Here is a 24,053-nt window from a genome sequence, read left to right on the forward strand (position 1 = left end):
AGGATTGAAGTATATACTTATCAGGTCCTACCCCTAAATCTTATATTCATTTTTCCAAAATAGCAAGAGATTATCATTTAATTATCAGTCAAAGAAAGAAATAAAGCCGGTTTCAGTCAGTTGTAGTGCTGTTAGTGAATAAAAGTCCACCTGAGAAGTGGTGCCTTACCTTTGAAGCACAGGTAAACTCCGTCCTTTCTGCCCTCTAAGACCCACAGGTGTTCTGCCTCCCTTTTATATTCTTGTGAGAGATGCTCAACCCACCCTGCTGGAACTCAGTGTGTGTGTGTGTGTGTGTGTGTGTGTGTGTGTGTGTGTGTGTGTGTGTGTGTGTGTGTGTGTGTGTGTGTGTGTGTGTGTGTGTGTGTGTGTGTGTGTGTGAGAGAGAGAGAGAGAGAGAGAGATTTACCAGAATCTCCATGAGTAATAAGAGGAAGTATAAATCAAGCTTATCAGTCAAAAGATGAAGTGAAGAAGTGTCTCAGTTCATATGTAGGTCACTTTTAAGATGTATTTCTCCATACAGCTCATCCCTGTTTTAAAATAAAACATGTAAGAGCCATAATGTGAGAATATTATTTTATTTTTGATTTAAAATTCATGGTTCATAATGTATAGTCATGTTTAAGATATACAAAGCAAATTATTGTATATTGAACGTTGCTTACATAACCTCCCTTTAATTTGGCGAGTGAGTTCGTCACATTGTAATGTAAACCTTTTTTGTTCAGTAAAGGTTTCTAAACTGGATTACATCTCCTGTCATTCGCGTCAGACTGAAATTACTGTGCCTACAGCTCGTTTTTTGTGGCTATTTTTTGACGTCCAGACGATGCCACTACAAAAGAATTAAAGGATTTTTCCATTTATTCGAAGTTAACCTTGTACATTGTTCAAAATGGGCATAAAACGCCTTCCAATTCAATTCATGTGTTAGAAGTCATGACTTATCTTGTGAACTCTCACATTGCATTGAAGAAACACCAAGAGTTAAAACAATTTAGGTTTATTAGATTTATTAGATCTCCCCTTTTGCAACTATTGACATTAACTTGCAGTAGTCAAGAGAGATTCTTGTACAAATGGTCCTTTTTGCACCCCCCCCCCCTTTTTTTGCAAACATATTTCAATTTAACTAAATTTTTTGAGAATTTGTTTGGAAAATTTGAACCTCATAACGTACATGCTGGGAAATTGATACAAATGACACAAACCTTAATACGAGAGAAACGTTCCACTTGAGCTCTTCTGTCTCAAACATAAATTCTGTTTCCATCGAGTACCTAATGAACAGACTTTAGACCGGTATACACATGTGGGCTATTGCAGGAAAGTATCCAAACTGTTCAGCACTTTTAGGACATGACAACTTTTCTCACAAGAAATAATAAAGCTTCTGAAACATTCAAAAGTTCATGTGATTATGTCAATGTAAAATAGCATTTATACGAACTACATCATAAATGCTTACATCCCTTCCCGCTGCGCTCATCAGAAGAACCCCAACTGTCCTTAAGATGATCACAGGTGAGATCGTTCTCCCACGTCATTCCTCGATGCTGGAACAAGACACCAGTAGCTAAAGCAGAGTCGTCCCTCCATGTTCAAAAGCTCTTGAAAACTTTCCTCTTCCCAGAACACATTGTGTCGTGAACTAGGATCTCTCTCTTCAACTTCCTACACTGAACATGATTGTCGTCCTATGTTTATATCTGCACCAACATTTTGACTATGCTACTGTGGCTTGATTGTATTCTTGTGTTGGAACTCGCTTTGAATAACCGCGTCTGCTAAATGTGCTGTAATGTAGTAAAAAGGTCACAGACAAATAGATGAAACAATAGGGTGGAGGCCCTATCATATTTCTGCTACACTTATGACATCTTTATTCTTCCTCAGAACTGTTTATTTTTGATGACGACTATACCAGCGACACATAGTGGCTTTGTTCAGGAATTCTTACAGACATTCAGCAGGTTTGACAGGTCTTATATGACTAAGATAAGATAAAATAAGTTAATCCTTTATTTTCTCCCTCAGTGGGGAAACTCACTTTGTTGGCAGCAGACTAAATGAGCTGTCAGACTTTGTGATGCTACCAACACTTAGTCAATTATAGTGACTATCCAAACAAGACGCCTTCTGCTGCTTCCTTCTCTTTGTTTTCTGCTCTATGTTCTTTGTTTGGTTTAGGGAGTAGCAGTATATTTTTTTTATTTCCTTATTCATTTTACATGTCTTTTCTTGTTCTCTAATATTTTTCTTTACCTTACATTTCACAGCAGTTGGCTGCAGAGTATAACCCATTGTTAAATAAATTCCTTATGTTTACGTCATCATCTGATCATAGTTGGTGTCAGTATGAAGCCCATGACTTCACTTGACTGCACACCTTCCAGATGTCATTGTTATATCACACATCCTTATTTTACCTGCCATGTTGGTGTGTTTTTTTCTTTTTTTTAATGAACAAAACATCTTACTAAACTCGTTTTTTTAATTATTTAGCTGCCTCTGGTGTATTTGGTCTGTTTGTTTGTTTTTCTTAGTTTTAGCACATATGTTGTATTTATGGCTTCATTCTATAAACTGAAAGTATCTTTTGTAAACTTTCCTGTTTGTGCTTATTCTTTTGTCATGCCTTTCATGGAAAGATAATTATCTTAGTGTCACGTCTGGGTGTAAGGTGTGGACCCAAACGCAGAAGAGAGAGGGAGGCCGGAGGCAGGAGTTCTCAAAAAACAAAAAGGATTTATTCCAACAAAAATCAAAGCGCTGCTGAGCAGGTTCCAAAACAGAAACGAAGAAACAGGGATCAAAAATCAGGAGCACATGGAGGGAAGAACAGTACGGTCCGACAGGGAACAAGGGAATGGCAAGACCAGATATACTGAGGGGATAAGGAGACACAGGTGCAGACACAATCAGGGCAGATGGGACACAGGCGGGGCAAAACACAACTGAAAGCTGGGGGGAATGTCAAACATTGACACTTAGTGCAGGTCATGCACTTAGATAAGATCTAAGATATTATCTTAGATAAGATCTTAGATAAGATACTCACAATTGGGTATGGCAAGGTATGGTAGCTGCCACACCTTGGCTTCAGGGGAAAATGTAAATATCTTGAAATGTGATACATCCCAGCATCCCTGACGACAGTGGTCACTAGGTCAATCTCGTTTTTAGCGCGCTTTGCAGTGTTACTAACTTACAAAAATGAAAAGGAAGCAGGCAAACTCACAATTTTTTTTCAAAAAAAGAAGGCAAGTGATGGGTCCAATGTTGCCCCGGCAGCAGAGGGAGAAGGACCAGGTAGCGAAAGCGGGAGAGGCTGTTAGTCACTCCATGTCCACGTGATATTGTTGCACTGACATAGTGAATGAAGTGAATAGAATGAGTCAAATTGCGTTTGTCAGATACGCCTTTTCTGCTCTCTAACTCTAACTGCCGCTCCGTGGTGCAGAAAACGGATGCCTATTGCGTAAAGGCGCAGTGACTGAATTGATCAACACGTTGTTAAAGTGTAGTGTTCGTAGTTATGTTAGCAGGATGTGAGTGAGACTGCATTTGAAAAAGTTCACATTTTCTTGACCACACAGATAAGCTACATAGCAGACTTCTGTGATGAGTATTTGCCAGGCATGTTGATTGATACTGTAGTTAAGTTCTGTGACTCTTAACCTTGCCATACCTTAGCTTCCACTGAATTGACGCCACATGCATAGACTTGTCAAATGATGACTAAGAAAGCTTAAATGTTTATAATTTTTGCAAACAGAAATAAAGCTGGTTAGTTCCAACAGGGTTCAGCGAGGGAGTTTCATGGAACCGAAGAGCTGCTGGAGGTGCCGTGGACGTTGGATTTGAAGCGGAAGTCTTGGTGGTCCAGTCCCTGACGGCTGGAGCTGCAGGGACATTGAACATCACTTTACAAGGAAGGAAGGAGTCCCAGCTTGCTTGGGAGCTCTGACTCCCACAATATTCCCGCAATTTGGTTTGGAGTGTGTTGGTCCAGCTCTGGAATCGGCTTCACTGGCTGAGGGTCAGTTATTAGTTTTTTATTTTGCTAATGGGAGCCTGTTGTTTTATTAAGAAAACACCTTTATTATTTACTAGGTGTAGTTCAGCTACTGTAGTTGATAATCAGCACGAATTAATTATCTTGAATTGCGGGTAGGTTGACCTGCAGTTGCCAAAGAAAGAGATGACGTAAAATCTGTTTTCCTTATCTACACCAGATATGGGTTTCTATCTAGAATGAGTCATCCTTGTTGGCAGAGGAAAATCTCACATGACGGTGGCACTGTATATCCTGCAGAAAGATCTCAAGATCATCTTGATTTTCATGATGTGGGATCTGCATCAGAAAGTGCTGTCATCAGTTTAATCAAATATAATTTCAGCAGGTGTAGAACTATGTTCAAAGTAAGGTGAATGTGTGTTCAAAGACTGTTTTTTTCGTCCCCCATGAATATTAAGGAGACTGAGCAGACATTTTCTTATATAAAGAAGTCAGATCTCCAAGACAAAACTTGGAAGTTTATTTGTCATCGTAACCATCTATCGTCCATTTCATTTGACATTTCAAATTGGATTTTTTTTTTTACAGTTTTTTGATTAAAGAAAAGATGATTTAATTCAATTTCATTTTATTTACATAGCTTCTATTACAGATTGTCTCTAGGTGCCTTCCGGAGACCCAGAGCACGACATATGTGCAATTATTAAATAAACAATGGCAGGTAAAATAAGCAGATATGATCTGCTTATTTTCTGTCCCTTTACACAAATAAAATCACCTTAAATTACTGTAATTTTAAAGTTTATCGTAAGACCCGGCTGTTTATTTAACAACCTGATCCATCCATTGATTCATCCATCCATTTTCTTCCGCTTGTCCGTTCCCGGGTCGCGGGGGCAGCAGCCTCAGCAGGGATGCCCAGACTTCCTTCACCCCAGACACTTCCTCCAGCTCTTCCTCCAGCTCTTCCGAGGGGAGTCCGAGGAGTTCCCAGGCCAGCCGAGAGACATAGTCTCTCCAGCGTGTCCTGGGTCTTCCCCGGGGTCTCCTCCCGGAGGGACATGCCTGGAACACCTCCCTAGGGAGGAGGGACATCCCTGGAACACCTCCCTAGGGAGGAGGGACATGCCTGGAACACCTCCGTAGGGAGGAGGGACATGCCTGGAACACCTCCCTATGGAGGCGTCCAGGAGGATCCGGTACAGATGCCCAAGCCACCTCAGCTGACTCCTCTCAATGTGAAGGAGCAGCGGCTTGACTCCGAGCTCCTCCCGGGTGACCGAACTCCTCACCCTATCTCTAAGGGAGCGTCCAGCCACCCTGGAGGAAACTCATCTCGGCCGCTTGTATCCGCGATCTTGTTCTTTCGGTCACTACCCAAAGTTCGTGACCATAGGTGAGGGTAGGTGCGTAGATTGACCGGTAAATCGAGAGCTTCGCCTTTCGACTCAGCTCCCTCTTCACCACGACGGTCCAGTACATCGACCGCATTACTGCGGACGCTGCACCGATCCGTCTGTCAATCTCACACTCCATCTTTCCCTCACTTGTTGACAATACCCTGAGATGTTTGAACTCCTCCACTTGAAGCAGGACTTCTCCACCCACCCGGAGAAGACACGCCACCCTTTCCTGATGGAGAACCATGGCCTTGGTTTTGGAGGTGCTGATTCTCATCTGATTCCCTGCACAGGCTGAATATCTGGTACATTACTGTCTTTATTTCAACACTCGCTCATTTTCTCTTCCGTAACTTTCACTGTCACCAATCACCGATACATTTTCTGTCCGTTAGCCTCCGTTAGCATCTTAGCATGGCCGCTCCGGCTCCCACCGCTTCACCTCTTTCCTGCTCAGTGTGTGAAATGTTTAGTTATTCCTCTGCCTCCTTTAGTGAAGACGGTAAGTGCTTAAAGTGTAGTTTATTTGCAGGGCTGGAGGCGAGGCTCAGTCAGTTAGAGGTCCGGTTCGGCCAACTAAACCATAGTCCGAGAGCCTCCTCAGCTAACCAGGCTAAGCTAGCGGCGGACCGGCCCGTAGCAGCTGAGCGTAACCGCTCCCCTGCAGCTCCCGAGCAGCCGGCCAGGCAGGGCAGCTGGGTGACGGTTCGGAGGAAGACTAGTCTTAAAGGGCTCACGGAACACCACCACCCGCTTCATGTGTCTAACAGATTTTCCCCACTTAGCGACACATCTGTTGAGAAACCGACCCTGGTGATTGGAGACTCCATAGTCAGACATGTGAAGCCGACTCCAGAGACCTTAGTTAGGTGCATCCCGGGGGCCAGAGCGGGCGACATAGAAGCAAATTTGAAGCTACTGGCAAAGGGTAATCGTAAATATGGTAAAGTTATCATCAATGTCGGAGCTAATGACTCCCGTCTTCGCCAGTCGGAAGTAACCAGAATGAATATTGTCTCGGTGTGTAACTTCGCCAAAACCATGTCAGACTCCGTAGGTTTTTCTGGCCCCCTCCCCAATCTGACCAGCGATGACATGTTTAGTCGCATGCTCTCGCTCCGCCGCTGGTTGTCTCAGTGGTGTTCAGAAAACGACGTGGACTTTATTGACAACTGGGAGACATTCTGGGGAAAGCCCGGTCTGATTAGAAGGGACGGCATTCATCCCACCCGGGATGGTGCAGCTCTTATGTCTAGAAATCTGGCCAATGTTATTAGACACTCCCCCTGACAATGCAGGGTCCAGGCCAGGATGCAGAGCTGTAGTTTAACAGGGCTGGAGGCGAGGCTTAGTCAGTTAGAGGTCCGGTTTGGCCAACTAGACCATAGTCCGATAGAATCCTCTGCGGACCGGCCCGTAGCAGCTGAGCGTAACCGCTCCCCTGCAGCTCCCCGGCAGCCGGCCAGGCAGGGCAGCTGGGTGACGGTTCGGAGGAAGGGTAGTCTTAAAGGGCTCAGCGACACATCTGTTGCTTCTCAAGGACCAACGCCTGCCAACAAAACTGTAGGATTGCATTATGTAATTAGCGACTCTAAAACTGTAGGATTACATGATATTGGCGACTCTGGCCAGGTGCCTAGCAAAATAGAAGTGGTTGCAGTTCCCCGCCCTACAAAAGTTCACCAGGTGCAGCGTTATAGAGGCGTTAACCAAGATAACCTTGTAAAAATTAAAACCAATGCACATTTGGTACCAATTACAGACCGAAAAATTAGATGCGGACTACTAAATATACGATCATTAAGCTCTAAGTCTCTGTTAGTAAATGATATAATTACAGAGAGCAGGAGTGATATTTTCTGCTTAACAGAAACATGGTTACAGGAGGAAGAGTATGTTAGTTTGAATGAATCAACTCCGCCCGGCTACTTTAATCATCACATTCCTAGAAGCACGGGCCGAGGCGGAGGAGTCGCAGCAATTTATAACTCCGGTCTCCAAACAAAAATTGAACCCAAGTGCAACTATAATACATTTGAAAGCCTCATGCTTGGTCTGAAATTTCCGAGCCGGAAATCAGAGAAGCCAGTTGTGTTAGTGGTAGTGTACCGGCCCCCTGCTGGTGCGTATCTGGAGTTTTTGTCTGAATTTTCAGATTTCCTTTCTGGATTATTGATCAGCACAGATAAATTCATCATAGTGGGTGATTTTAACATTCATATGGATGTTGAAAGCGATAATCTTAAATTAGCCTTCGATTCTCTTCTAGAATCAATGGGTATCTCACAAAAAGTGGATAAACCGACGCACTGTTTTAATCATACTCTCGATCTCGTTCTCACCTACGGTGTTGAAACTGATGGTCTGTTGGTGTCACCTGTAAACTCCCTTTTATCCGACCATTACTTAATAACGTTTGAATTTAATTTTGTTGATGTTGAAGTGCAAAATAGGAGGTATTATTTTAGCAGATGTTTGTCTGATGAAGTTATTGTTAAATTTAGGGAGGCCATTGCTTATCTTACGACAGTGCGAAATAGTGATGTAGTCGAGGCCAGTGACCTGGGTTCTACCTCTGCAGATGTTGATTTCCTTGCTAGTAACACTGCTGATTTGTTGCATTCAGCTTTAGATGAAGTTGCTCCTTTGAAAAGGAGGGTTTCTAGCCACAGGAGCTTAACTCCCTGGTATAATTCAGATATCCGCATGTTGAAACAAAACGTGCGTAAAATGGAAAGGAAGTGGTACTCTTGTAGGTCTGTAGACTCTCATCGTGAATGGAAAGATATTCTAATAGTATATAAAAAAGCCATTCGCAAAGCCAGAACAGCTTATTATTCAACGCTGATAGAGGATAACAAAAGTAACCCACGTTTTCTGTTCAGCACTGTAGCCAGGCTGACAAAGAGTCACAACTCTGTTGAGCCGTGCATTCCTGCAGCTCTCAGTAGTGAGGACTTTATGGGCTTCTTCAACAGTAAAATCGCGAGAATTAGAGAAGAAATCAACCAGCCGGTTGTAGGTGTTTCTTCAGCTTTAGCGACTTCCCTAGGCTCTGACTTGTCTCTAGACTGTTTTGATCCTATAGACCTCCCTGAGCTGACTTCACTCGTTAATAGAGCTAAGTCAACCACATGTATGTTAGACCCCATCCCGACTCGTCTATTCAAACATGTTTTTTCTCTTATTGGTACGACAATACTGGACCAAATTAACCTATCCCTAAGTTTAGGATATGTACCACAGGTTTTCAAAGTCGCAGTAATTAAACCTTTACTTAAAAAACCTTCTCTTGACCCAGACACCTTAGCTAACTATAGACCAATTTCCAACCTTCCATTTGTGTCTAAAATTCTGGAAAAGGCAGTTTCAAGCCAGTTATGTGACTATTTGTATAGAAATGATCTGTTTGAAGTCTTTCAGTCAGGGTTCAGAATGCATCATAGCACAGAGACAGCACTTGTTCGAGTCACGAATGACCTCCTTATGGCCTCAGATAAGGGATTAGTGTCCATACTGGTTCTACTGGACCTCAGTGCTGCTTTTGACACTATAGATCATGGCATTTTACTGCACAGGTTAGAGCATGTTGTTGGGATTAAAGGGACAGCTCTATGTTGGTTTAAATCATACCTATCTGACAGGTTCCAGTTTGTTCATGTACATGAGGTTTCTTCAGAACAGTCAAGGGTCTGTTATGGTGTTCCGCAGGGTTCAGTGCTAGGGCCAATCTTGTTCAGTTTATACATGCAGCCGTTGGGAAGTATAATCCAGAATCACGGCATACACTTTCATTGTTATGCTGATGATACGCAGCTCTATTTGTCTATGAAGCCGGATGAAACAGAACCGTTAGTTAAACTTCAGGCATGTCTTAGGGACATCAAGGACTGGATGTCCAGAAATTTCCTGCTTCTAAATTCAGATAAAACAGAGGTTATCATTCTTGGTCCAGAGCATCTTAGGAAGGGATTAGATGGTGTTGCGATGGCTTCCAGTGCAACTGTGAGAAATCTTGGTGTTATTTTCGATCAGGATTTGTCGTTTAAACCATATGTCAATCAGGTTTGTAAAATAGCCTTTTTCCATCTCCGTAATATTGCAAAGATTAGGAAAATCCTCTCACAGAGTGATGCAGAAAAACTAGTTCATGCGTTTGTATCTTCTAGACTAGATTACTGTAATGTGTTGTTAGCAGGATGTCCAAGTAATTTGCTGAATAGGCTCCAGCTGATCCAAAATGCAGCAGCACGAGTACTGACAGGAATTAGCAGGAGAGACCACGTCTCTCCAGTGTTAGCGTCGCTCCATTGGTTACCCGTAAAATTCAGAATCCAATTTAAAATTTTATTACTTGCGTATAAAGCCCAAAACGGCTTAGCTCCGCATTATTTGCAAGACCTGATAGTGCCTTATGTTCCTGTCAGAGCTCTCCGTTCTCAGAGTGCAGGTTTACTCGTAGTTCCTAGAGTATCTAAATGTAGATTTGGAGGGCGGGCGTTCTGCTATCAGGCACCATTACTTTGGAACCAACTTCCAATCTGGGTTAAGGAGGCTGACACCACCTCCACCTTTAAAACTAAACTTAAAACCTTTCTGTTTAGTAAAGCCTATAGTTAGTGTTTAGTAAACCTCTAGCTGGTGTTGGTAAATCTCTAGGTAGTGTAAACTTTAGTGTGTCAGAGTCGCTCCTGTAGTTTCTTGTGCTGGCCCCCCCTTCTCCTCCCTTTTCTCTCTTTTGTCCATGTTGCAGCATCCTTTGCCGGACACCGGAACCTGCAGGTGGTCGTGGGTGGCTTGTAGCTTGCATTACGGAGCACAAGTCTTTCCCTGACCCTGCACCCCAACCTGGGACTTGCTGATTGGGCCGGAGCTTCGGGAGCTGTGTGCTGGCCTGCGGTCCCCACCCCTGGTCATCCCGTTGCTGCCCCCCCCTTCTCCTCCCTTTTCTCTCTTTTGTCCTGCAGGTGGCCATGGGTGGCTTGTAGCTTGCATTACGGAGCACAAGTCTTTTCCTGACCCTGCACCCCAACCTGGGACTTGCTGATTGGGCCGGAGCTTCGGGAGCTGTGTGCTGGCCTGCGGTCCCCACCCCCGGTCATCCCGTTGCTGCTTCCACCTGCCTGCTGTGCTGTTGCCGTCCCTGACCCACCAGTCTGGCCCTCGGCAGGAGGGTCCCCCCTGATGAGCCTGGTCCTGCTCAAGGTTTCTTCCCTCCTAAAGGGGAGTTTTTCCTTGCCACTGTTTGGCTTAAGGTTTTTCTCCCACTAGGGGAGTTTTTTACCCGCCATTGTTTATGTAATATCTGCTCGGGGGTCATGTTCTGGGTATGGGTCTCTGTAAAGCGTCTAGAGACAACTCTGTTGTATTAGACGCTATATAAATAAAATTGAATTAAAATTGAATTGAATTGAAGGTCCCGGTTCGATGAAGCCAACAGCCAACAACCTGATCTCACAGAAATATAAGAATTAAGCATGTCTTCACTAGTACGTATTATATGATGGTGTGGGTAGATCAATCCCCTGGACATCAAATTTCAAAGTGTCCCTGGATAAACAAAGATACAAGTCTGGAGTTGAGCCAGAACCAGCTGCACATGGACTGTAGCCGCCACACATAGAGGCGGCTGCTCAGACAACACAGTTATCCAGAATCCAAGAGACTCCGGGCTGACTGTTCAGTAGAAATATTGTCACTTTCATGTATTCTTCAGTGATTTTTGTTAGCACTTTTTACACCCCCAATTACTTTTCGATTAGCTAGAACTCTGGCATCAAAGGTACAAGGTTTATATGAGTTTTACTGTGCCAACTCTCTTCAAAAAAGTTTGAGCAAAAGCAAACATGTTGAACTGGTTGTGGGCCGTCAATCAAAGTCACATCCAAGTGATTTGAGTGACTCCCAAAACGTGTTGATTACCGTACTTAACCACCAGTGAGTTGAAATAGCCTTTCATTTGAGTAGATGGGACTACTTGAACATTTTTCACACGCTGTCAGTTTAAATGCATGTTTTATTTTTCTAACTCTCCTGCGTTGGCGAGCGGGATAATGATTTTGTGTTTTGATGTTCTCTGGCTTCTGTATAATGCAATATATGTGATATTTCACACAATAACGTTACAAATATGGACAGTTGTTACACCTGTGTTTTAAGCATTTAATTTAGGCCATATTAACACAATTATGTAACTTTTCAGAGGCTACAAGAATACATTACACATTGCTAGAGCAAATATATCTTCGACTGATTGAAGGTTTTCGGACCCCAGAATGACCGACCGTCAGAAAAAATATAAGCTATTAAAATTGCACATTGCCATATTTATTTTTTACAAATAAAATAAGATTATAGATACAAAGTCAGAACAACAGACATGTATTTGAGCCTGATACCATATTACAGAACAAAAGATGCTCTTCCCACATCACTAAGGTCTGAATAATATTTACAGTATTTTATTTTTGTCTGACATATCTTCATTTCATGTATTGTACAAACAAAATAACAAAACATGAACATAAATTGCATATTGTTTGCTTAATATGGTAAAAAACCACTCTAGAAATACTACTCCCATTTCCACGCTCCACACAAGTTCAAAGTCATGTTTTATTATTATTTGTCATCAACATTCACGGTTAGCGTTTTCAGAAGGTACGTGATCAACTTAATGATAATTTCATGACAAGAGTGCCAGGATCACTGAAGAAGAAACACCACTTTACAAGTATTTTGCTAGCATTTGAAGATGGATAAATAGTGCAATAAATATTTTTCACAGTAGTTCAGAGTTAAAATCATCTTAAAAGGGCACAGAGACACGCGAGCAGCTGATAAAACATGACGGGTCCAGAAACACTTGACGCAGATTTGGTGGTGAAGATAACTCTGGAATGACGAGACTGTGAGGGCCGAAACACGTCACGATAACCTGTATGTGTTGGGAACGTCGACATCTGGGAGACATAAGATAAAAGGTCATCAATTCATCATTCAGATTAGATAGCTTTTCATTTAATGAACCTCCGTTTAAATCTCATGACTGTTATTGATAATCAAAGCTGCACTGAAGCCGAAAACTGAATATGATCAGTTATGATGCTGAAACCTGATTAAATTCATGCTACTTGCATAACAGGTGTAACAGTGAAGAGGAAGTCCCTGACGCAGCACGGCTGTAGCGCCGTTTTTGCTCACAGATTGTGAAAAACCATGTCGTTCTGCATTTTTCTCAGTCACATGTTTTTCCATTGCCCTGATCGTCACTGATAAAAGCGTTATAAATTGTGACTGATTTTCACAGATTACTGCATATGAATCAAAGCAGAGAAAAACTAACAAAGATAACCGCCGTACATGTATTTGGCCCTAGTTTTGATGCCCAGAATTTTGATTTGGGGGTTGAATTTATTTTGGAGCTAAAACTGTAAAGATTTTTTCACTAATCCATTTTTTTTTTCATTTGAACTAGGGCTGTGCGATTCATCGATTTTAAATCTAAATCGGATTTATTAATCACAATCGATGTTAAAAAAAGGAAATCGGAAAATCGATTTTTCCTTTTTTGCAGCTGGCTGCATTACAGACAGAGCTCGTCTAGTCATCTTTGTTTGGTCAAGAAAATTGTAAATGTTGTCACTTTACTAAACTCAATGAGGATTTACAGTATCTTTCAGTTGCACTTCATTCCCAATAGGGAAATTTGTTAGCTATTTTTCTTTAAAAATAAAGATAAAATATTTGAAACAATTTATTCCATTGTCTTTTGTAGTTTTACCAAAAAAATCGAAATCGAAATCGAAAATCGGGTTTTCAGAGAAAAAAATCGGGATTTTATTTTTTTCCAAAATCGCCCAGCCCTAATTTGAACTTAAAGTCACACCAAGGAGTTGTCTCTTGTAAAAAAAAAAAAAAATCAGTTTTGATTTCATTTGAAGTAATTTTTAATTCGTTTTATTGGGGTCACCTAGCTCTGTGGTCTCTACGTGAGTTACAAATGGGCCAAAAAACAGGTCCGGTGTGGGTTTGTATACAGATTCTGTAGCATCCCTCTGTTTGGCCATATGGACTTTGAGCGCGATCTGAGCCCATACACAATGATGTTTACTACAGTTTACTACAAGTAAACTACAGAAAAATACTAACATGTCACTCAGTGACGGTTTAAACAAATATTTGACCAAAGCGTTCAGAAACAAAGGGCTCAAACACTTGTTGCTTATAACTTCTAAGTTACTTGATCCACTACTATTTTTACTGCTCCTCTGTTAGATGTCATACTCACACAGAAACAAAGAGTTACAAATAAAACTACAAGATTCAAGTTTCATGTCAAACCGTTGATGCGTCAGCGATGTGCAAGTATGTTCACATGGCACAAAGACCAAAAGAACTGGAATTTTAGTCACGTCTGACAACGCTGCCTTTTAGTGGGATTAAACACTACTATGCTCAATTACATTCAAAGGCATATATTCTTGTTTTTCTTGTAAAGAAAAAAGATACTAGAAGACAAGAATGCATGTTTAAAAACTGCGTCTGTGGATGCAGGTGGTGAATTGTACGTACCAGGTAGGGATCCACCTTAACAGACTCTTTAAAGACCGTCCAAACCACGGCCTCGTTGCATGTGGGGGTGGTAAGAGACCCATTGTAGCGGAAGTATGACCGGCGGTTCACGTTTCCGAGCAAATCGTCAATTGAGATCTCATCCGTGAAGACAGCTTTTGAGTCTGTAAGAGAAAAATGCATTTTTAGAAATGGTGTTTGTGCCTCCTTCCTCTAACTTTGCTTTTATTGTTGCTTCCTATTCCCCTAAATGAATGAGCACTCACTGATGCTTTCAACTACTGAAAGGTATTGTGTGAATTTTTTCCAGGCGTCCATGTTAGATGATGGACTTGAGGTGGGGTTTGTCTACAGAGACAAACACGGTGAATAGTTACTGTCTGACTGATGAGCACAATCCACTGGATTGTAAAGCTCAAATAAATGGCTACAGCTAAGAAAAACGAAACTGCTTACCGCTGCATGATCCTCTGAACCGTGTGAGCCGCTTTTGCTTGAGAGTGGAGCCTGAAAAATGGACATCATGACATTTCTACATGTGATAAAAGTGATCTTAACTGTTTTAACCAAAAAGGCAACCTATATTTATAATCACAGGTGAGCACAATTTTTATTTACATTCTCACTTATTTACATTTTAGCCTAAATGTATCTGGCACAGTGTGTACAAGGTAATTCCTTCAGAGATAAATCATTTAAATATTTTCATTAAGTTAAATGGTCCATACAGCAATCCACAACCGAAAGTACATATGCTATGAGCCAGACCAGATAATTGAAAGAATGGCATGTTCTACGTCATCCACAGGTGAGATTCACCATCCAGATTTCTGTCTGTGCACGTACACGAAAATCTCTAATGTATGAGGGCAGGTAGAATCCCAGCATTTTCTCACTTAAGATGAAAGCTGATATGTTGCACTAAGAGACATGACCAGCTGGATGACCTCACCCTGCCAGCCTGATGGTGATCAAGCATTTTTTCTTAGGTTTTCCAGGACGTTTTTTCAGATTTTGTTCTGATAAATTTGCCTCTAATAGTGCAACCGTTACCTCGATGAAGAATCCCAGTACTGCCAGGCCATCGTGAACCTTTAAAGCTTCGGCCAGGGTTAAATCCTTCCTCTTGTTGACGATGTGCATCTGGACAAAAGACACAGTTAAAGACTTATAGAGAAAGAGCATAAGCTCACAGCCAGTGTATGTAAGTGGGGTCAATTTGAGATAAAAATGGCGGCTCATCCATTGCCTCCCTGATGGCTCTGTGTGTTTTACTCAGGTCAGCAGTGATGAATGGGCATGAGTGTAAAATGGGTGTCTTATAAAGGATTGGCCGTATAATTGAACCCGAGTGAGCCATTCTTAGGCTGCGTCCCAATACTCCCCCTCGCCCTCGTTTTCTTCACTATCCCTAACTCTTGCGCGTTCCCGTGAAGGTAGTGGTGTCCCAATTCCTCTTTTCACGTAGGGGGAGGGGGCATAACGAGGGCTAGGGGCTGAGAATAGCCCCTTCAAATCGAGGGTTTGCAGATGCTGACTTGGCGAGCGAGGGGGTATGAAAATTTCCCAGAATGCTTTTCGTCGTCATTTGCGGACTGAATCAAAAAAAAAAACATGGCGGACATTTCTTATTTTTTTGGGAATAAAATCAATATTTTGAGTTAGTTTCTGCATAAAAATGCATTTTGATTACATTTCTCGGCGCAAACCAATATTTTACTTTCATAATATTCACTCAGTGAATGTACATAATCCCTTTTTTGTCCGTTGTTTGCTAAGATCGCGCCGGAATATGGTTACGTAAGCTACGTAAGCTACGCCGTAGGCTCTGCGTCTATTTAACGCAGACCTAAACTCCGGAGCCGGCAGACAGAAATCTCTAAATTTCGGAGCAAATTTCTTAACAGGCGTAGCTACAACTGTTAGATTTCATCTATTAAACCAACATCTTCCTAAATGATTTATTTCAGCCAGCGTAATTCTCAACAGAGCTGCGTCCTGGGAGAGAGTTCTCTCCCGGGACGCAGCAGCTTGACCCGGCGGATATGTCTCTTCTCGGGCTGTGAGCTGAGGCTGCTCCCCGGGGGCGGCGGCTCTTCTCATCTCCGAAAACATCGGGTCAAATTTCTTAACAGGCGTTATTTGGATAAACTGAGCCCCGGTTGCGGATCTTAAGGTTACCTTTATACCTGAAAAAATATTAAAACTTAATAAAGTGCCATATTAACAGCGCTACAGCTGAAATTAAAGCAGCTTTTGGCTCTCAGCTTCCTGATCAGGTTAGGGATGAAAACAAGGGGGAGTAGGAGAAATGGGACAGGCACCTGGGCCAAGTGCCCTAGATCTCAAGTGCCCTAAAATCTCCCCCTTCTTTTTTAGGGGTTAGGGAAGAAAAGAAGTGCGAGTGGAGAAAAGAAGTGCGAGTGAAGAAAAGTAGGGGGAGTATTGAGATTGGGCCTTATAGGGCCGATATTAAACAAGCCAACAATCATATTTATCAGCCCATTTATATCTCAGATGGGCCCCACATTCAAATGTTGGTGATCAGAAAACGGTGCTTTTTCAGTACCTCCATTGGGTATCTTTTTGTATCCATGGTGTGCTCTGAGCCCTTGGAGTCCCCTGATCCAGAACCCCAATGAAAGTGGAACTGAAGGGTGGAGTAGACGTGCCCCAAACCTCCCCCGGACACTTCCACCAAATCGTCCTTCAGTACACACTTCACTGGAGGTTTGGTGAAGACACCGGGCCAAAAATGAAAAAATAGAAATAATACAGCAATGAAATTCAGGTTCAGTTGAGGTTTAGGTGGGAGCAGATTCCACAGGATGATAATCCACAGGAACCACTGCAACAACAGTGAGTGCTGTATGAAAGAAAAAAAGCCATACCTGAGTGGCCCGTGTTGGTTATATACTTGATAGCATGCTTGTCATCAAACTTTGTAAAAGTGAAGGGTCCGAGACTTTCATTCAACGTAACGTCATGTGTATCAATGTCGATGGGGGACTGCCTTTGGCCACCGCAATGGGAGTCAGCCAGAAGGACCCAGTGAGACGGGCTGTGCTCTGGAGACACAAATGTTAAAGTTTAAGACAAATGTGAATCTCGAGTGAAAAAAGATCTAGAAGTTGGTTAATACATACCGCAGTGATCGTCATAGCACCACGAGTGACCTAAAGACAGGAACAGGCATGTTTAATGTACCAACTCAAAGACAAAAAATGAATAATTATGCACGGTTCTGAAAGATGTTCATGATGTTTCTCATCTTGAACGTGAACAGCATTGATGGCAAAAGTGAGTTTTGACAGATTTCTTTCAACTGCTTCATAAAAACGGTTAGAGCATGTTCTGGGGTAAAATGACTGCCCACATAACATTTCTAAGAGAAAAAGAAGTAAGTTTAGAGGCAGCACGTTTGTCATTTTTTATCCTAGCATGTCCCTGGCTAAATTTATAAAAGAAAATATTACTTTCCAAGCTTGTAAGTAGCAAATCGACCCTTTATGTATTTCTAAAATAACAGAATAAATAAAAACTTGCATGGAAAGCAAATATTTTGTTTCTTGGGGATTGTTACAACCAAAAACGTAATAACGGCCAATAACGTAATCATTTTGGCCATTTCAAATGTAATAAAGCCAATAGTGTAATAATGTGCCAATAATGTAATAAAACTTTTGAGTCAATAATGTAATAACTTTTTGCCGATAATGTAATAATTTTGTAATAATTTTTTAATACCAGGCCAATAACGTAATAACCAGCCAATAATGTAATGCCTTATTACATTATCGGCAAAAAGTTATTACGTTATTGGCTCAAAGGTTTTATTACATTATTGGCACATTATTACACTATTGGCCTTATTACATTTGAAATGGCCAAAATTATTACGTTATTGGCCATTATTACGTTTTTGGTTGTAACAGGGATTGTACCTCAAAAGATGAGCATTTCAAAGAAATAACCAAAAGCCTAATCAGAATTGTGTTTAAATGATTTGCCAACTCACTGGGTAGAGGAGTTGCCGGGGACGCATACACCTGACGCCCATGAAGGTCTTGTGAGGGTCGATAGACGTCTGGTTTGTTTGTCAGAGAGGGAAACTTCGGAATCTGAGGACGGAAAAAACATATTTCCTTGATTACAATCAGTTGGAGCAACATTACGGTCAAGACAGTGACGACAGGCACTTGTAGGACTAACTGCCCATGTTGTGTGGTTGGGGGGATCACAACCTAGAAGAGTCAAAGGCTGTTTTAGTGTCAATATTGAACACTATTATGTGACACTGTAAAGCGAACCTGTCTGGATCCTGACGTTATCTCAGGGGAGAAGTTTTGGCTTAAAAGGTTTTCTTCGACAGTTCTGGCTCCGGAGGATTTATGACTAAAAAGAATGAAAGCTGTTTTGAAACCAAGGATTCTTTTTCATTCTTATCTTTTAGATCAGTCTGCACGTGTCTGGCTGCAGGAGGGAAGAGTGTCAAGGATAATTAGTGTCAAACAGAAGTCATGTGGAAGTTCTGGTTTCCTTACTTCTTTTATAATCATAAACACACCCAGATGCAAATGACTTCTCACTACTTTTACATACTTCCAGCCAAAGACTTAAACAACTCTTACAAATACACGGAGGCGCTCAACCCTTGTGAACAGACTTTGATTTAGTCACGCTCCTTTTCATTTTTCGATTTAAACTGCATGAAAATACATCTCAGGATGCGACTATTCAAGCAAACTTCTCTCATTATTAAGTTGTTTTCCTTAATAGTTGCCCCCTTGCTCTTTAACAGTTTTACATACTTGTGCACATCTTGCTGTGACCTGAGAGACGTAGGCAAGAAAAGGACACGGGGGAGAAAAATGTCAACTTCATTAATCAAGTCTCTGATGGTTGACAGGTAGATGAGATGAAGAGACAGATTGTCATTCGGCAACATTCATGTGATTCAAACGATTATCTGTTGGGTGTTTTTCCACGGTCACCATTGGTTTGGTCAACATTTTTGCTTGTTGAGACAGTCAACAGAACATAAAACAAGCCTGACCAGGTAACGAAACAATCGAACCAGACACCAGCAGGTACCAGTATAGCATCAGTTGCTGACTGTATCAGATGGCTTACCTGCATGCATCAGTGGCTGCTTGAATAACAATATGTGCAAGATGTCATTCATCGCATGTAATTTACTGCTTTAGCTGTATGCTATAACAAAATAATGTAAAGCCGTTAGAGATGTTGAGGAGATAGTGAAATGAACATCCTGTCAAGCTGGCCGTCACTCAGCTTGCACTTGTTCATAAAGAGGAGAAGATTCTGTGTTGTGGCTGTAAGGTAACGTGTGACCGACCGTCTTGTTCTGCGTTGGGTAAACAGGAACCATAGCCTTCTTGTTGTGAAAAATAACTCACCAGATCTTTCTTGACTTGGATTGGCTCGTGAAAGACCGTCCACACGACCGACTCGTTGCAGTTTGGGGTGGTCAGTGAGCCCATGTATCTGTAAAACTTTGTGAGGTTTACATGACCAATCAGCTTTTCAATAGAGATGTTCTTGGTCACTGGAACCCCGTCGGGTTTCGCTGTTAAAAAGGCAAGATAATTATATTAGAAAAAAAAAAAAAAACTGTAATGAGGATCACATCAATAAGGAAACAAATAATAATTTCCTTCCTGCCAACAAAAACGAGCATTCATCAATAATGCAAGATCTTTTTTTTTTTTTTAAAGATAAGGGAATTATTATGACACTGGGTTATTGAGTTCATATTGTGTTCATAGAACATGTATTACAGAGCTGATGACCTCATTAATTTTACTGTGTAATTACTAAACCATGCTGGCTTTGATCCCATCCCTGGCAGCAGGTGTATGTTTGATACCTGTCCTTGGCCTTGGTCCTTTTTTTGATTAATGAATGATGAAGGAAGAGAAGTTGGCATTTACAGGTAATCACAATCATAGTTCCTGAAAACGTATATATGACACACACACACACACACACACACACACACACACACACACACACACACACACACACACACACACACACACACACACACACACACACACACACACACACACACACACACACACACACACACACACACGCGCACACATAGTCAAAGCTACGTCAGGATAACAAAGGATCAAGTCTAACCTATAATCTCTGGCAGGTAATCAGTGAGATGTGTCCACTGTTCCGACATTTTTGCATCTTCAAATTCCTCAGTTGCCTTTAGGGAGGAGACATTAAGACAAAACAAAACAAACAGATACATTAATTTCATTATTAAACAAGTTCTGCCTTAGCTGCCCCGAGGCAGTTGATCAGAAACCTGTGCAAGAATAAGTTTCCTCATGACTGTCCATGCAAACATCTATAAGTCATTTCCCGTGAATCATGATGAATGGAGGAGGGATACTAGATTTCATTGAGGAACTGTTTACCACATTTTTTCTAACAGAAGCTGTTGGAGTTACAATGTCAACCTTAATTGAACTACAAAAAAAAATGTTCTTAATATGGCAGATTTGCTTTATCTACCAGGCTCTGATGAATGTGACACATTTGAATAGGATTTATGTCAAATGCAGGTACCCAAAAAGAAAAAGTCCACAGGAGAGGGAACTTTTTCAAACTTTTAACCTCCACTCCATGAAATATCTCCAACTGACAGTGACAACCTTACTTCACAAGTAATAATGAGGCAGTACATTTCAGTCTAGAAAAGACACTTTTTTTTTTTAGATATTATCATAAAATATTTCCAAGCTGATTACTAACATGTAAGCAATTATTTGTTACACTGCTTTAAAAAAAAAGATTTTATGTTTAACTTTTTTATTGGGCACTACAATAAAATATTATTTAAATTTCAAACCCTAGACATCTCCGCTTCATTTATTTTTCAGAGATTTTCATGCCCGTATGTTCATTGAAGTGACCAAATATAATTTGCTTCATGTAAATGGTGCGTTATCTAATTATGTATGTGCTAATTTGTAGTGACATAATGTTCAGTCAAAAATGAATGAATGAATAAATAAATAAATCACCAGACATACATTTATGAAAAACCCAAGAACAGCAAGTCCGTCTGGTTTCTGCGTGGCCTCTGAAACAGAGAGACCTTTCTTCACAGTGACAATGTGCATCTGCAACAGATTTCATTAAATGGTGAGAAAAAGCAAGGTAGATTAAGGAGCACATTTTATGAAAAGTAAAGTGATGCTCACTGCTGTACCTCCATGGGGTACCTGTGTCCGTCAACTGTGTGCTCTGAGCCCGGATGGGTCGTATAATCTGTTTGACCCCAGTGAAAGTGAAACTGAAGAGCAGAGTACGTTCCATTGAGACCACCTCCACTCACTTCAATTTCACCATCTTTCAAAATACATTTCACTATGCAGGCCAAAGACAAAGAAGCATGTCAAGTTCAGTCGGTTTCCATTATGATGTATAAATGGTTAGTTTTTTTTACCTGCATGTCCATTGAATAGGATGGACTTGACTGCCTGCTCAGAGGTGAAATTGGTCAAGGTAAAATTGTGGAGATCAGAATTAGTCTTAACACTGCTGGTGTGTATATTAATAGGAGACTGCTTGGTTCCTCCACAAACATTTCCATGCATGTCTTTCCAGTGGGATGGGGTGTGTTCTACAAAACATGGAGATGCATTTAATAGCACAAATTAAACTGAGAGTCAGATTGATCCAAACTTGTCAGATATTGGACATCTTTCCTTACTTACCACAGCCCTTGTAACACCAATCACTTGCTGAAAGACAACCATAGCAAACATGAACTGTGAATACTGTGGACAGGTATAGATTGTTCTTGTTCTTGTTCGTTAGTAACAAGAAGTTTCCTCTTCTCTGCAGATTTCTGCTTTATGCTGATAAAAAGGAAACTTCTTGTGCAACACTTTTTAATCACTTAAAGGGATTGTGACATGAAAAACACATTTTTCTTGATTTTTTGTGTTTTGTTGGGTGTCTTGACATCAATTACACCCAAAAAACAACGAACTTTTAACATTCAGTGTATTGTGTGCTTTCTGGGATTTTCCGCATAACTATGCAAAAACGGCGCATCTGGTATGGTGGCGGGCCGTTACGTATAGACCCGCTAAATCACCGCCCCCTCCACCCAGCTCCCTGCCTCCTCTCCTCTCCAGCGCACCATAAAGGCTGATTTATGGTTCCGCGTTACACCGACGCAGAGCCTACGGCGTAGGGTTACGCGGCGACGCGCACCGTACGCTGAACCCTACGGCGTAGGCTCTGCGTCGATTTAACGCGGAACCATAAATCAGGCTTAACACGGAGCTGTTTAGAGCCTCTTCTGTTTTCATCACCGAAGGACAACTGCTAAAAAGACCCGCGGCCACTGACTGGACTTAAGATATGGGGACACTGCTGCTTGCATGCCTTTATTTTTATGATTGTTTGCGGTGGACTGCTTCGCCCTGCTGCTTTTCCGCGCATGCTTCGCCTGTCGCTCCCGGCTTAACTCTCCGACGCCGCTGTGAGGGTAATGCTTGCGGGGAGCTACGGTCCTCTGGTCACGGACTTCATCCCCGGGCTGTAGTCACCCTGTCTGGGCTGTGTGTGTGGGTGTTTGTGGTTCGCTGTGCGTGCATGTGTGTGGAGACGGCAGAAGTTTGTAGCAGTTGGTTGGAGGAGGTTTGGAGGAGGAGCGGCGCAATGATTGACAGGAAAGGGGGAAAAGGACGCATTTTTCACGGCGCAAAAAAACACCGTCATAAAAAGCCAGGCATGGAGTACTGGAGTGAAGTTTTTCTTGTTACACCCTTTTAGACACATTTGAGGGATGTTGGCCAAGACTTTTAATAGTGTTAAAAGCATGTTAAAAATGATGTCACAATACCTTTAATACAGCATTGTTTTATCAGTGTGTCACAGGTGTAAGCAAATTATCATACGTTCTGTTAATAGCGAGCATGATAACTTACTACTTATTTACAATAATTCCAACACTAACGTTGCAAAAAACAAAAACAAAAAGAAACACTTATACTCTGAAATATGAATCCACAGACAAAGAAAAAAGGTTTTGTATCCTGAGCATGTCTTTATCCTCCACCAGTTAGAGCCAAATACAAATGGAGCTCAACAATATAAAAATTAAAATAAAAAAACATTACTTACTGCATCTTACCAAAGCACTCAAAGCCAGGCACAGAACTAAGGAGACGAGATACATCTTAAAGTAGAGAAGAAAATCAGTCATCAAGCCAAACTCTGGGCTTAATTTGACATGCGGCACACCAAAAGTCTATCTTTACTTTAGTTTAACATTAAAAAGCAAAAGTTTGAGAAAAACTAAGCATTCTCCATTAAATCTTGCTTCTCTACGTAATGACGAAGCTCTTTTTGAAGACATTTTATCAGAAGTTTTATCAATAACATGGAAGTTCTTACCCTGGACCCACGATACATCTGTTTCACTAACCTTTCTGTCCAGGCCTCAAGTCCCCAAGGCGTCGAGCGTGAATATGAGTTTTGGGGGGAAAAGATTTTTTTTAAAAGCATCCCAGAATGATTCAAGGTAGCTTTATACACTTGGAAGAAGATGCACTGGGAGGAGCTCCATTTGTGTATAGACAACAAAACCAGCATGGAAGAGACACTGAAAAGTGGGCTCTAAATAGAGGTGTCTTCCAAAAGCTAATCGTCTAGTGTTATTTACAAATGTGTCCGTGGTAGAGGACATGCTGTGAATGTAACGGTCCAGCCATGACGCCCATCAACATGCCGTTGTTCTGAGCCATTAGATATCATACCAACTGCATCTTTCACTTGTGATGCCATCATTTTGCTGGAATCAGTCCTCAGATAGGCAGAGGTGGACAGAGTACTCGACCCCAGTACTTGAGTAAGAGTACAAATACTACTGGTCAAAATTTACTCCGTTACAAGTAAAAGTAGCTCAGTCAAAATATTACTCGAGTAAGAGTAGAAAAGTACTTGCTTTTAAAGGTACTTAAGTATCCAAAAGTAAATGCTTTTAAATTTACTTT

At 41.5% G+C, this 24,053-nt stretch overlaps 2 protein-coding genes across 2 annotated transcripts in view; both read right to left on the minus strand.

Annotated features, from left to right (window-relative positions):
* ca15b (carbonic anhydrase XVb) overlaps nucleotides 1-244 on the minus strand; it is a 3,191-nt gene extending 2,947 nt beyond the window's left edge. The window contains exon 1 of the mRNA XM_061708627.1: nucleotides 170-244. The gene's annotated coding sequence lies outside the window, so the exon portion shown is untranslated. The remainder of the gene's footprint in view (nucleotides 1-169) is intronic.
* An 11,485-nt stretch (nucleotides 245-11,729) lies between these two features.
* Nucleotides 11,730-23,544, minus strand: LOC133419390 (carbonic anhydrase 4-like). The gene is made up of 17 exons (XM_061708547.1): nucleotides 23,455-23,544; nucleotides 23,182-23,236; nucleotides 21,762-21,788; nucleotides 21,491-21,667; nucleotides 21,254-21,411; nucleotides 21,075-21,164; nucleotides 20,167-20,242; nucleotides 19,419-19,588; nucleotides 18,017-18,119; nucleotides 17,145-17,174; nucleotides 16,890-17,066; nucleotides 16,568-16,722; nucleotides 15,052-15,141; nucleotides 14,455-14,505; nucleotides 14,265-14,346; nucleotides 13,999-14,162; nucleotides 11,730-12,386 (listed from the first exon to the last, which is right to left on the minus strand). The coding sequence occupies exons 1-17, from the start codon at nucleotides 23,470-23,472 to the stop codon at nucleotides 12,228-12,230; spliced, it is 1,782 nt and encodes a 593-aa protein (XP_061564531.1). The 5' UTR covers nucleotides 23,473-23,544; the 3' UTR covers nucleotides 11,730-12,227.
* Between the last annotated feature and the right edge of the window lie 509 nt (nucleotides 23,545-24,053).

This window comes from Cololabis saira, chromosome 19, assembly GCF_033807715.1.
Source record: "Cololabis saira isolate AMF1-May2022 chromosome 19, fColSai1.1, whole genome shotgun sequence".
Taxonomy (NCBI): Eukaryota; Metazoa; Chordata; class Actinopteri; order Beloniformes; family Belonidae; genus Cololabis; species Cololabis saira.

Bases quoted from the DNA above. Each gene is read 5' to 3' on its own strand.
- LOC133419390 (XM_061708547.1), bottom strand. The intron at 21,412-21,490 runs GTAAAAAAAACT...TGGCCTGCATAG, and splicing joins CCTATTCAATGGACATGCAG to TGAAATGTATTTTGAAAGAT. The intron at 16,723-16,889 runs GTATGGCTTTTT...CCAAACCTCCAG, and splicing joins AACCAACACGGGCCACTCAG to TGAAGTGTGTACTGAAGGAC.